Source organism: Neodiprion lecontei, chromosome 2, assembly GCF_021901455.1.
Source record: "Neodiprion lecontei isolate iyNeoLeco1 chromosome 2, iyNeoLeco1.1, whole genome shotgun sequence".
NCBI lineage: Eukaryota > Metazoa > Arthropoda > Insecta > Hymenoptera > Diprionidae > Neodiprion > Neodiprion lecontei.
Window position 1 is genome coordinate 2,123,838 of NC_060261.1, and position 15,135 is coordinate 2,138,972.

A 15,135-nucleotide genomic window follows, 5' to 3' on the forward strand; every position below is an offset into this window, starting at 1 on the left:
GACTGGATTTATCAATTCCAAGCACATCGTGTGGCAAGGATAACACAAGTCTGCAAGAAATGTTTTTTTTCAACTGCATGGGATGTTTTTGGTGAAGAAAATCACTCACGGTATATTCTCTTTTCCTGTTTGTATTTATTCTCGAGTCTCACTCTAATGCGTATTAAATAAAAGCAAGAAATGACTTTTGCGTAGGAATTTTGGACTCAAGAATAGGATACCAGATTTCTAATTACTACACCGGAGTTTCAACGTGTTGGAACTTTTAGTGTATTTTTCACGATTTCAATGAGTAAAAATCTGTAAGAAACAGTGTAAAAAATCTGTGTAATCTACCTCAGCTATTAGCCAGACGTGTTTCTACCGTTCAGTATGTTCATCTGATGCTTTGTTCCGGCTAACTTGTTTGCGATCCGTGACAAAATGCGAGTTCGATTCTATCTGAATTATGCGACAGTGACACCCATCTTTCACGACAGCCACATCGTCAGTCATTAATGTTACATAATTCGTATAGAATCGAACTCGCATTTTCTTTCGGACCAACAACAAGTTAGCCGAAAGTCCAAGACATTAATCAACAATACTGTACATGCAATCGTTCTTCTCCTTTTCACCTTTACAAGCAGAAGCTGACTCGCTTTAACGTGTATGCGCAGGTTATACACGCGTTTCGGCAAAGTGTTTGTACGTACAAGTCTGTGGACAGGTTCTTAGATCGACTGTATATAGTCAAGACTGCGAACATTCACGATGATGCAGGTACACGCGGTCTTTTAAGCGGAATACGAATACCAGCGAAGATGGACAAGTCAATCTCGAATGAAATTGAGGAAATGAAAGGGTTTAGAGTGTGGGGATAAGCCATGCGCAAACTGTGAAAAAGACAATTTCGCAGACATCACTAAAGTTGCAAACCTTTCGCTCTTCTTCGCTAATTGTCCAATTCAAAGGATTCCGTATTCAATTCGTCTGGTGTACCTACGCGTTTCATAAATATCATTTCCTCGGGCAGAGATCATGGAATTCGCGAGACTAGGCAGAGAAAACGGCAAAACAGAGGGACAAGTGTGTACCCTCATAAACGCACAGACACGCAAAGAACGTGCAATGGAGATAACGAAGTTATCAAATTACAGACCCACGCAAATGGGTCAATGTTCACATAATTGGGAGCAATTAAGGCAATCCGTTGTCCGCAGCTCAATTCCAGTGCATCATCAAGACGCGATATGTGTATCCATGTGTAACGCAGATCTACGTACTTATAGTCCTAGCCACAGCTAAGTTCGGAAGTTGTCGGGCGACGATCGTTGCACTATTTCGGCAAGGCGTCGAGACTATTTATAGATCTATGTACAAGCACGTGACTTGGTTAATAGCTGGCCAAGGTGGCTCGATCAGGGTGCCGGGAGCACCAAGGAAGTGGAGATTTCCTCAACGGCGACCGTAGTCCGGGACCTCTGACATCCGGAAACTGTAGAATATCGGACTGTGGACTCGCGGTTCTCTACCTTCGTCTTATTTGTCAATGATATGTCTCTTGCTGCCTCTGATATTGATTTACATTTACACACTTGAATAGACTTTGAGGCTACTGCTGCTGTTGGCTCTTATCGCGCTATACTCTATAGTTATACACTAACGCTAAAAAAGTGGCATGGTCGTGAACGACGCAGGTCTGACGACGCGACGGCAAATAAACCGGTCTAAATCCACACCGCGCGTGATGCACGAATTGTAAATTACCCCATTCTAGTTTACATTTCAAACGACCTCGGCCAATGCAACACGCTTGTTGCGTCAGCAGGAATAAGGAGGCGGAACGTGCGTGAATATTACAATGCCCACAAACTATTCAAGTATGTACAACAAGACCGTAATTCATTTCGTGCGTTATTTATAATGAGTTACATAACTATAGCGACAGTTTATCGAAGATTGTACAACATCTTGGGTCAGCGGAGTAGAATTTCTTTTTTCTTACAGGGGCCGAAGATTAATGATCAAATAGCTTAGCCTGCTTCCTCACAAGTTTGAAAAGTGCCACTCCAGTATGGGTCTCTTTCCTTCGAAGATTAGCGGCGGCAGTAGCTTGGTAGGCTTGTTTGTAGAGTACCAGGTATTAATTTCGTGGAGATAGGGTCTGAACAGACTTGACATGGCATCTTTTCGCTCCTCTTCGCTTCTCGGTACGTCGCAAACCTCCCGCCACTCTCGCCATCTTGGCTCAAGTTTCGCTTCTTTCCGGTTCTTATCCTCGTCCACTTTCTCCTTCGAGCATATCACCAGCTTACCTGCACTCAGCAGTGGAAAAACTAGAGATTAGTAGAATTGGTTTGAAAATTTTAAGTGGACTAAACCGAGAGGAAGAAAAATGCAATTGTTCCCCAAAAATTTCCTGCAACCTTCGGACTCGGTAGAAGACGTAAAAATATTTGTCTATAACCAAATTCGTATACCCATTCCAAGAACATTCCGCGTGGTTTTACGCAGAATGCATAATCTTGAAAAATTGACGATATCTTATCACGTGTTTGTCTATGACCAGAGCAAAGATTACGGATGTGGTTTAAAGGTTTCGAAGTTGAAGCTATACCAATCGTGGAAACTGCCGAAACGCAGCAGATTGGAATTCGTGTTGGGGTCTTGAAAAAATGAATAAGCGACCTGAGAGGAGTCGTTGAGTGTGTTAGTCAGTTCTTCTATTCCTTGGGGTCGCAGGTATAAAATGCCCCATAGACCTCTGTAACTGTTTATGACCTTTGAGCCCAGCTAAATGGCATCTTCTTCTTTTCTTATCTCGTTGACTAGACGCTTTGTAGTGTGTAATATATCCCTGCGTACAACAGCACTTGACTCTGCGATAATAATTTTGTCGGTGCGTCGAATTAACTGCTATTATTATACATTATAAACTAGTGCAGCGGTAGGTATGCCCTATATATATATATATATGTATATATATATAGTATATATATATATATATGTCCGAACTTTTGAGATGGCAAAATTTTTAACAACTTTAATTCTAAATTTCAGCTCGTGTATAATATGCTCGGATAATTTCATTTTTTATTTTTCCTGATCGTGGTTCATATCTTTCACGGAAACCGCAACGCTACAGCGGAATTTACGTTTCCTGCAATACCTCTCTCAGACGTACAAAATATTCCAATGTTATCCTTAGTCTTATGCGATACATACGGAACTAACAATGCGTCTTGTAGTTTTCTCCAGTATATATTGTTATTGGTTATCACGTTGCGAGTGTGCGAAATTGGCTTCCGAAATTCGGCTCTTCTTAATAACGAAGGTACAGTTATCGAGTCGTTAAAGCAACGTCGCGTTATCGGAAATCAATTACCGATATTCTTGTTCGCTGTCATAAATCACTCGCGTGCAAAAATATAAGGTAAGCAGTTGGTCTATTCCAGGTGATTCTAGCGACGCTGTGCGCTAAAAAACATATTTCACTGGAGTATAATTAACCAGTTGTAAATATACAAGGAACGATAGTCGGTCCCGATTTAATTCTCTCATATATCGACGTCTCCGCGGTTCTCCTCAAAGGCTGATTCTTTTATCATCGCAGGTGGGCATTTACAAAATATTTCATACAGTCATTAATTTCAAACGTGTCGATTGGAAATTTTAGAAAGTTTTCACTTTGAAACACCCGTTAGACGCGCGCCCAACGGTAAAATGTCTGGATTGTCTGTCCCTTATACACTGTCGCCATATTTCTTCCTCTTATTTTCACGGCCACGTGCGTTACATAAGCACGAATACCCATACCTGAATACTCGTAAAAAACCATATATATGTCTCCGTCTCACATGACCTTCAAAATTATTCTATACTTAGAACTTATAAAATATATAATGAATAATTCCTTGTAAGTAAGCGATAAAAAAAATGAATATAAAAAAAAAAAAAAAACAGTGCTGAAAAAAAAAGGATTTAGTCAAAACGAAAGGAAACATTGAAATTGTCACAAAGTTGTACCATGGATGCGAGTGAAACGGCGAAACGTTGCGCAACGCTTATCATCACCATATTATGCGTATACATATGCGCGTTGTATAGAAACAGAACCGTGTAATTCTTCTGCAAATTACGTACGCTTAGCGTATTGTGAACAATCGCAATTTCCATCTGCCGTCGTCGTGAGATGTTCACCTTCACCGCCGATCCTTGCCTTGACCTTGCAGGTAGTGCCAGATCGGCTCTCCCGATTCCCAATTACATCTGGATGCTGAAAAACATAAATGAACCCATCCCATAAACTCGTCCTCCACAATGTAGATCGAAAGTTGAAGAAAATACTGAGCATCATTTATACTTTCCATAAAAATTAAAAAATAATAATTAACCTACGACCACATCGATTTACATTGTGCGATGAGGTAGGAGAAATTAATAGGTGAGCCTTGTCTCTGTTGACATTGTTCTGCGACGTTGTCGACTCTGTGACATTGGTCCTACTCCCGCCCCCCCCCCCCCCCCCCCCCCTCCCCCCTTGCAAAGTGGCATGTGCCGTAAATTTAATTCGCAGGTGAAGTTTTTCCCACCGAGAATTAGTGCGAAAGTGTGTTTAGCACGTTTCGACGTGCTGCCAGTATTGTGTTTACACTTCGTCGTGCAGTTGAGTACACAGATAAAAATTTCTAAGCTTAGACTGACTCGTGGTTTCAACAGTTCAAATTACGCGTCAAATGATTTGAATCAGCGAGGTTACAACATCGATTGAGAAAACCGTTGATAAGGGGTGTACCAACGGAACGGACCTTGATCAGCATGGTTAGCCAATCCATATTTCAAAGGTAGCATACTCGCCTCGATCGATTCGTAGAGACAGAGAGAGAGAGAGAGACGGTGAATAAAAGGAGGAACGGACCTTGATACTCTGACCACTGGTTCAAATCATCTCTTTTCAATGTGTATTCACGTTCGAACGAATTTGCATAAATTTCATAACAGTGTGCAAAACCTCGCGAAACGGTTATCGGCTGGTTGTTAGGGACGTCGTCTCAAACGGAAGGAGAAAAAGATAAAACCGAACCGAAAACTCACTTCGTGTCTATAAATAACTCCAGGTATGTAAACCCCTATGTTTTCCGAGTTTTCCGTCTCGGAAACAAAGGTCCTTTCTTCTCCTTCGTATGGAGGATCTGCCGACCGTCGTTCAAACTCATAGTCATCAGAATGTCCAACGGCGCATTGTTGCCGGTTTGGAATTTCGCCATGCCACCAAATCGGAGTTCTTGTGTATTCAAATGCGGCCGTTGGCTCGCTGTCGGAAAGAAGACCCCGGAATACGTTAGGCGAGATATATATAAACCCCGGGTCAGAAGTGAAGCTTAAAGTTGCTCTCTCCTTTCATTCGTTGGCGTCATTACTCACCCCTTTCTCAGCTGACGCTTAAAAGTTCCGTGTGACACGAATAAACACCATTTATACGTACATATGTATGTCATTTGCCACGGTTATAAGGTCTTCCAAATGTGCATACATTCGTAGCTTAGATCAATACAGAACGAGCGGTAAGTATAGGTGGTATCAAATTATACGTCTACCTAAATGTCATTTGGTAATTGAACTATCCGTCGATGTGTCGTTCGAGCTATTCGAGTCAACTGATATCGCGTTATAAGATTGATTTGAATAAGTGAATTTTAACTTGAAGATATCCTAACCTTGGATTGATTTCTGTTTCTGTACATGATGGAGGAACTTCCTCAACTTCCACACTCGCAGCGTCCATCCGCATCTTCCGTATGTACCAATATTCGTATTGTTCGCTACGCGGAAACAGAGCCACCTTACCTAGGGAGGTTTGAGTACGAAAGGAACGGTATTTAAGGAGTTATACCTAGTCAGGATTTTTCAAAAATCGATGTTTTTCATTTTAGTAATGTACATACACTCGAGTATATGCACAAAACATTTCATGTCGATCCGACGAGTATTCTCGAAGTTACGCGCACATTTGCAAAAACACCCCGGAGGGTTTGAAAGTGCTTTTGAAACTCTGAACGCCTTTTTCTCAAAACTGTGTTTTCAAAGTCGGTGAGCAAGATTTCTCGAAAACGGCTGAACCGATGATTCTCAAATTTTTATGGAAAATAGAACTTTTTTTGGAGAAGCCGACATTTTGTTAATAATTAACATTTTGCTTATTCCTTCGATCAAAGACCAGATATTACCTTATATAAACTGAATCTTTTTTTGGGACTATGTATACAACCCCTCAAATGAAGACGTACGGGCAAGTAACAGATCTTCATTTCCTCAGCACCAAAGTTTCAGATTGTACGTATTTTTTTTATGAGTAAAAGGGAACTTGGTCGAAGCAAGGCTTGCCCTCGTTAGGCGTTCTAAATTCGTTCGGACACCTCCGCACTCTGAAAAACTATGTGGGCCAACCTGCATCACTAATTAGATAAAAATCGACGTATACTTCTATGTGCTCCTACGGTAAAGCTTCGAAAACGTGTTACATTTTATGTGTTTACCACACTAATTTCCCCAGGGTATATAAAGATCGAAATTCGTATAGTTCGACATGCTGCGAAAAGTGAATTTGGGTTAATCCAAAGCGAGAGTTGTACTACTGCGAATGTCATACTCTGATTGGCATTTATTCCTAGAGTAAATACGCGGCTTGCTGCTTCTGTGTCTTTGAATGCGAGCTCACACATCTATAACCGTGCATATCCACAAGAAAAAGAACAAGCAAAAACTTGAGTTTCACACTAGCTGATACGTTGACGCTGGTTGTTACGCAATGGCCTCAATATAGGTGAACAGAAATACGAAGAATCGTGTCTGTTTGATTCTTTAGGTGAGTATGCTAAGTTTTTTTTTTTTTTCTTTTAGTTCAAAAAAAATAACGTCTTTACGAGGGTTATTTCGAAGAGCTGAGAAGAAGCAACGGATGAAAGGATACGCATCGGTACCATCGACCGACTTTAAAGTTTGCGACATCCAATCGCTGTAATGAACAACAGTTCTGCCCATTCGGGAACGGATCACAAAGATATCGACCTTCTCAATTAGCTCGAATGAAAAGGAAATCAGTAATCAGACGGTTGTTAGCCTTTCATAACCCGTGATTAGTCGGTGGTTTGAATTTACCGAGTGAATCTTTCATCCTACTAAAAGCCGCAGTTCGTCTTGTAACGATATCAGTCTATTGACATCGCACTGTCACCATTCAATTAAACGAAAAAACTAAAACGTGACTCACTTTTCCAACCCGCGTACGGGTCGATCTTTTCCTTTGGCAAGATCTTCATCATTGCATGAAGTGCCTTAGCATTACGCCCACAATTGTCCACGTACCATGCCTTGCTTTCGACCGTCCATCTATCCAGAGTTGCTGCACTGACCTCAGCCTCGGGAGCCACTGGATCGTCTAATAATAAATGGAAACAAGGCGCTTACCTACCATGTACTCCATTATTGGGAATTGAATGAATCGTACATCGTGGAATGATGATCGAATGTGACGATTACATCGGAATTCAATACGCCTGATTACATAGATAACAGTGTTGTCTTTTACGCACGAATTGATGTGACCCCCATTGATTAATTGATCGCCTCTAACAACAAGACCAGCCAATGCTTGTGTAGGTGTAGCAGAGTACAATAACGAAAGGTTTACCATTTGGCAACTCGGACGTCTTTTTTACATTAGCTTATCATTCCAAGCTGGTTATCTGCAAATTGATCTGTCAATACAGATAGGTCACTTACCAGGCCCACGTAGGATCGGTGATAACTGCTTGGCAACACATTTATGCGTTGGACCAACACGACCGTTAAAGAATACACCATCTGTTAGATAGCTTGGCGACACGTCGGTGATGCAATGTCCCACAGGTTCGGGCTCTGGATACTATCCATATAAAAAGAATCGTTCGGGGATCAAAATTGACGGGAGAATGAGCTACGGATCTCTCAGTTTTATACATGCGTACAAAGTACATGATGATGCGATTCGCTGTAATGATTAATTCATCGAGTTAAAATTCCTCCCGAGGCTATATACGAGAAACGGAATCGTTTCTATTTTATCCATTTTGCCACTTGAAGACATATTATGATTCACGTTTGACTTGCGACTTCTTCACCGATCGTAAATGTTTGTTAGTATCTATAGCAACGGTCGTATTAACGAATCGATACGAGTATTTCTTCAAACAGGGATCGAGATAATTAGATCAGCTAACTTATTAAATTCGAGAAATCGATACCTGTCAACTTGAATACGCGATAAACGGGCTCCTCAACTTTTTGGAAAGCCGACGCATATCTTGGGTCGATTTTCGGTCGGAAGAATGGGTGAAAAAAGTTATCAAGAAAATTGACAAGTCCTATTCCCGAATGCGTTAAGAAAGTTGAAAATATCAACGCGGTGAAGACAGAGCTTGGAAGTAAGAATGTCCGGTTTGAAGATGCAGGCACCTCCGAGGCCCAGTGCAGGTTTTGGTACCAGAACGAAGAACGAGACGCCGGATATGAAGGAACAGTATCTGTTCCTGCTTGAATTTTTCGTGCACAGTATATCCGGCGAGAGATTGGCTAAATTGAATCAGATGTTCTTCGTGCCGACGAGTGTGTGCTTCAGATTCTTAACCTTCAACGACGACAGTATAGAGGTTACACCTGTGGATCCGATGTTCGAACCGCAGGCCGGGATCGCCGATGAAATAGAATACTTTTACTCTGGAAGATCGGTGATGTTTGCGATCGCCGAGGATGTCGTGGTAAACAAGATATCCGAGTTCAACGTCGCTCTGATAGTACAGAAAAAAATGCCGGATAACATAAAGCCGAACGTTTTGGTTGGCGTGAGCTTTATCGACCTGAGCAAGCAGTTCGCCGAGCTAAGATGCGACCTCCAATGTTGTTCGGACAACCAGATACCACCACCGCAGTCGTGCGAGGGTGAATATCCACTGCTATTCAACGGTGAAATGGTAGGTGAAATAAGCCTATACACCAGACTGTCCGCGTTCGGTCCGACGATAGTGACGGAGTTCGACGCCCCTCCGGATAAGGCCGAAAAACAATCGACCTTTCTCTTCAGGGGGGACGAAATCGAGGACAAAACACTCGCCTACAAGTGTCGGATGATAAACTCGAGCAGCGTTGATATCTGTCGTGAATCCACCGAGGAACTGGGACAGTGTCCCATATGCGAACCACCTCATTTTTCTTGCCTCCCTTGCGGCCTCAGCTTTGGGGCCGTTGCTCGTCCCATGTCGCCGGCTCTGACCGAGATCAAGTCCCCGATTCAGACTTCGGCTTCATACCCATCTCCGACCATCGGTAGTGGTCCGATTCAGTCGAGTCGTGGAGGTCCTTGCGGCAAGGCGGTCGTCCTCAAGGTTTCGGGACTCCTTGACGCCGGGGATGGTAGCAAACAGCCGACGGTCACCGTCGTTCCCGAGTCTGAGGCAACGGGGCCCAACAACCCTCCGGATTCTGAGCACGATGTTTTCATTCTGAGGATCGGTAAGAAGGGACTTGTTGCTGAGGGTGAAAAGTCCGATTTACAACTCGAGATGCGGACGCCCAAAGGACCCGAACGACGTCCCCCGATTAGGTACGAGACACGCGAGGCACAGACCGACAGTGATAAGGATGGGAAGGGTAAGGGGAAGGGGAAGGGGAAGGGAAAAGGAAAAAAGGGGAAGAAATAGGGAGGGGTCAAAGAATCGGTATTTTAATTCATCTTATACTTCGGGTACTGACTTCCGACTACTCCATCTAGTCCGTTCTTGATTTGTGTATCTATACAATTAAATCGTCAAACCCTTTCGTCGTTTACTTTATTGCTGATAAGATTGTTGAAAAAAATTAGCGAGGTGATACATCGATCTTTGCACCAATTTCCGATCCACCCCGTAAGAATTTTACATCATTGTGAAGCTTTAATAGTTTAGGATGCTGTTATAAATAGGTCACACTTCAGGTCACTCGTCAATCAACGACATGTCGTAATTGAACCTAATTTTCTCTTTATCAAAATACCGAAACACCGTAAATTCGTACGTTCACGTGACTAAATTGACAAGAAGCAACTGATGCATAAAGGTTGAATAAATAATTCACCTCCGATACCATGGAGGGTCAGGAACAGCAACTTTTCCTCATGGAATTCCTCGTCGACAAAGTCAACATTCCCTCAGTCCGCGCCATGCACGATGACATGCTACCCGTAGAGACCTGTGTGTCTTTTCAGGTACGATACAGTGACGGTGTCCCATGTTTCTTATTTTTCCATTTATTCGCTAACGATGCTCCGCAGGTGCTTAATTTACCGCCAATAAACATTTGCCAAGAGGCATCGTCCGACGGATGCACATGCGTCGGTGGTGACGTCCAGTATTTCAAGAAGGGTAAATCCTGTCTTTTCGCTCTACCATCGATCGTCGTGGAAAAACCACTGCCCACCTTTCCAGTGACGATGTCAGTCTACAAAAAATTGCCACCGGGAGTTCTGCCCGACGTAATGCTGATCGGTACACATCAGATTCAAGCCAAGGATCTCTTCAACGCCCTTCTAAGTCACCACGTCTTCGAGGCTGGCAATCCTTCTCGCACCATGAGGGAGACCTTCAAGATAACCACGGCGACTGGTCAGAACGTCGGCGAGGTGACCGTCTTCGTGAGGGTCTCTTGTTTCGGGAAAAAAATCGTCACCCAGTTCCAGATACCTCATAACAAAAAACCCTACCTTTTCAAAGGGGCTGCCAACAGTCCCGTTTACCAGTGCAAAAAACTACCCTCCGGTATGATTGTACCCCATAATCCAGGGCCCAAATGCTGCTGTGCCCGCGAAGCTCAGGCCAATTCTCGGGGCAGCGGTGAAGCCTACCCTAGGACCTGCTGTCCCACACCACAAACCCAACCCGCCCCTCGGTCCCCGGCTAATTATAAACCTCCCGATTACGGCCCTCGACCCTGTTGTCCGTCTCAAAGATGCCCCCCGGAGCCGTGCCCCCCCGCGACGTCCTTCACCCCCCAAAATTCCTTCGGTTCTTCGTACGGACAATCGACCCGGAAGTGCGGATGTCCCGCCAAGGAAGGAAAGGGCTGCAACTGATACTCTTGGAACTGTTTTCATCCGCAGAGTGAGAGTTGGGATTCGATCTACCTACGTTTCCAAGACGATGTCGATTTAGCAACACATACGAAGTGAAGAAAGTGAAGCACCAGCGTCTTTTCAGACTCTGTAATGTTTTCATCATTTTTGAATATACAATATCACGGATATCCAAGACCACTGCTTATTGGTTCTTTTATCACGTCAGCATTCATTCTCGGACAAAATTTTGCGTCACATCTAATTGGTGTCAATGTTGCTCGAGCCGTTGGCGTTTAAACAATCATCACAATCATCAGGTATTGTGTTTCACATAATGAACGTTATTTTTGTATTCCAAACTCCGGTATTACAACTATTCCGGCTTTCGTTGTACTGTTATATCAACAAACGTGTGCCTATAACCATTACAGTGAACATTAAGAATTAAGTTGAAATCCCACGTGCGCGTTCACATTGCGCAACACTCTTTCACGTGCAAAAACTTAACTTGTGTGTGAATTAACGGTACAACTAGGTATAGTAATATTGTACCTAATATTCCCGAAGCCAGGATTAATCTCACGATCAATAATCACAGGTCTGCGAAATATACTTTTGATTTCCCCCTTAAGTAATAATGCTTCTTCTTTTAAGTATTTAGGTACAGTACATGGAGATTTATTTTTATACAAGTTACGAATACAAGATTCGTACCTAATACCTACCAAAATTGCTACTCAGATTTGTAGGTGGGAAACCATCGCAGGCCTGTGTGATCGGTGTATCCGCTAGCTTCACATCGTGGGGTGATGTTCGAATTTCGTAAATTATTTCTTTATCGGCGGAAACTCTGTAGATACTCAATACTTGCACAATCGTTCCCCCAACAGCACTAAAGTCAATTCGACGCGATCGCTGTCAGGTTTAATCCGGATGGTATCAGTACGATTTGCTATCAATAATGCGATATGAGAATTGGTTCATGCAGCTGCAGATACATAACTGATTGAAAAGAATTCTCATTAAGGTAATTAATCGCGCGCTAGCTATAGAATTCCTTTACAGCAATTGGTGGCCTTCAAATTTATTCGGATGAGTTGATTCATCATCGTTCAATGTATCTGATCGTAGGTACAATAACCTTTTACTTTTGTGAAAAGTCAGGTTCTTCAATGAAAACAATTTCTTGTCGCAATCTGCAATCAAATCTACCTATTTTTCTATATTTATCTCTATATCTAATCATTTCTCAGCTGTCTCTATTTGAATATACTCCCACTTGTGAGACAGATTGATCAAACTTTCACAATCGCCCAAACCAATGCCCGATAGTGTAAATTGACACTTCATATTATTCGTCCACTTATTCCTGTTTTTTCCCACAGAAAATTTTCAGAGTTCCTGTAATGGATTCTAAACTGATGATGTACAGACAATCGCAACCACAGGTTTCTCTAGAAAAATTGGTAACTTTTATAAGACTATACTTACATATACTTGATACAAAAATGAATTGTATAACTGCATTAAAGAATCACGGGACAAAGTAGAGCTAACCAAAGTGCTAGAGACTTTTTTTTTACTGAATCAACACCCAAAGTAAACACGTCATCCGCGATGACTCTAATACGGTGAGCAACGTGCCGTTTGACGGTACGTTCCTTAGATCGCGAATTATTGCTTATGATACGTGGGCTTCACGTCCTCATTGAGTGGGACTAATTGAGGCTAATTCTGTTTAGCTAATGGATTAATTAGGCCAGTTTCTGATGTCCCGTAGGTCGTAAACCCGTACTCCACATTGGCCAGCGTCACTTCCGGATGTATTCTCGTCGCATTAGAATACCAGCGTCTTATATTAGACGCTATACTAAAAATACAAATCGCAGGTGTCTTGTTGACTCATCGTCAGCGGGATCCTACTGACAGCCCCGTTACAGAGTCACGTTTGTCAATCTCGAAAATATTTAGAGAAAACGAGAGTGCTAAATTCGACCTGAAGAACCCGGATCACTTTAGCTTCGTTCAGCACGCCGGAAAAGGAAAGAAGGGCGGTAAAAAGGGAGGCAAAGGGAGTACCAAAGAAGAGAAACAGAATGACGGTGGAGAGGAGAAGAATGCGCAGCGCAAAAGGGAAGAAGAGGAACGACTGAAAAAGTGGAAAGATGATTGGGAAAAGAAATTGAAAGCCCAGGAAGCTTTGGACGAAGTTCCATGTTGTTCAACAAAAGGCTTATTCCTGAAACCTAGAACCCAATCGAATATTTGGATTAAAGTCACGGGGGATAAAACGACGCAGGATGTGCAAATGGCCTTCATGTAATAAATTTGAATATACATATGACCACGTGATTCATTTACACTACGCTTGATGAAGCCGCAATCAATTGCCACTCGTTAGCGTTTCTAATCCTATAGATTGCAGCTTATGGATCCCTAAGAATTTTGCGTAACCATGTTCAATTCGATTTTTTCAGGCACGTTCCAGTACCGAAACCAAAAACTCCACCCCTGCCAAAGTTAGTCAGGGTAGAACCTGCGGAAGACCCTCCTATGGCGAAGGACAAGAAAAGCGGTAAGAAGAAAGAAAAAGGGAAAGGAAAAAAGAAGTGAAATGATCAGTGTTTACACTTCTTTAAACGTATATTTGGATATGATGATATATTATATTCTCAATAAAACCAGCACCCCTACCACCAATGCTGAGACATTTTCAAATAGACTCGTTTATCGCTCATTGCGCTTTCCGAGCTTCTGTAATTGCTTGTAATTACTATAATGTATATTGCCGTTATACTCGGACAATTCCTACGTTGAACCGAGGTCAAAGCGGGTTTGGTAGGATTGCATCAGACTCGTTTTAGAAACCGAGTTCGAGACGCCATGCCGGTTTTCTGCAAAGTAATTGTAACGAGGTATTTTTCTGTACTTTCCTTTATCCTCCTGTATGGAGAACAGTGATATTAGGTTTAAAATCAACGCAACCTATAAATCACCGTAAAAGATTTTGGCATTGGGTCAATAACATTACCATGCGTCGCACACCAGATGCATTCAAACAAGTTGAGAATTCAAGAGATCTCTGAAAACACCGACGACAGCGCTAACAAACCCATCAATGGGATATTCCTGTTGATAACTGTTCTACACGTACCATTCGCATCCGTAGGTAACTAGCTTTCGCATTTTTGTTGGCAGACTCATGTTGTTTCTTGGTTCTAACCAGTCGGAACGACTTCGTAAAATAACTAAATTCGCTGATTACCGACTGAGGTTAACGAAGCAACAAGTCGATCTACCATTAGAGCGTTGAATGAACTGGATAATTTTCAGACAACGGATATGCTATGTTTCGTCTTCATCACAATAGCCATAACAAGAATTTTTGATTTTGTGACTGAGCTTTTATGCTAGAAACAAAGAACTTCAGCATATTTTCTGCATTCCCGCAGCTATTGATCTTATGCACTTTTTGATAGCTTTCTGCGTTCCTAGGGATATAATTAGTGGTTAATAGATTGATTGTCGAGAAATGAAGAAAAAAGTAAGGCTTCTGAACAACTGTGTCCGCTTTGATTATGGCGTTGGTCGAGACATTTCCATCCACACCTTTCGCAGGGAGTGAAGCTGGCTTACAATTAGCGACCGACGATTGTACCTCCTCCTGATTGCAGTGTTCAATATCTTGCGCACGGAGCAACCCGCATACTTGTCCGCAATATTCTCGCTTCGTGCACCTGCAGCTTCCACCTCCACGTTGCGAAATCCAGGTGAACTTGTGCTGCCCCTTCCGCATTCTGAGGCTTTTCGTCACTCCCTGAGAGTCAAAGGCACTCGACACTGGAACTCTCTACCTTCCAAACTCAGGGCTGTCTCGACGCTTACGGTTTTCAAACGCGATCTATATCAGCATCTCTTCCGGACGGAAGAGACCCGCTCCTGATGGCGACGCGTCATCTAGTCTTCTCCACCTCGTGTTTCCCACATTTCTATTTCTATAATGCTGCTTTCTTAGCTTTATTTTGCTTTCT

The 15,135-nt window shown here is 42.6% G+C and overlaps 2 protein-coding genes across 4 annotated transcripts in view; both read left to right on the forward strand.

The window, feature by feature from the left end:
- Window positions 1–13,794, forward strand: part of LOC107222284 — a 149,378-nt gene extending 135,584 nt beyond the window's left edge. Inside the window, exons 1-3 of one of the 3 annotated variants that reach the window (XR_006902854.1) lie at window positions 4,939–5,099; window positions 12,490–13,423; window positions 13,582–13,708. Coding sequence is in view for 1 of the 3 variants with exons in the window: in XM_046731505.1 (XP_046587461.1) it covers window positions 8,451–9,619; window positions 13,582–13,717 (1,305 nt within the window). In the remaining 2 variants the exon portion in view is untranslated. Of the gene's footprint in view, window positions 1,863–4,938; window positions 5,100–8,348; window positions 9,620–12,489; window positions 13,424–13,581 lie in introns of those variants that run through there. The other 2 variants (XR_006902856.1, XM_046731505.1) reach the window with 2 other exon arrangements.
- Window positions 9,959–11,267, forward strand: LOC107222283. The gene is made up of 2 exons (XM_015661574.2): window positions 9,959–10,258; window positions 10,325–11,267. Exons 1-2 carry the CDS (start codon window positions 10,139–10,141, stop codon window positions 11,120–11,122), a joined length of 918 nt encoding a protein of 305 aa, XP_015517060.1. The 5' UTR covers window positions 9,959–10,138; the 3' UTR covers window positions 11,123–11,267.
- Window positions 13,795–15,135: the final 1,341 nt, after the last annotated feature.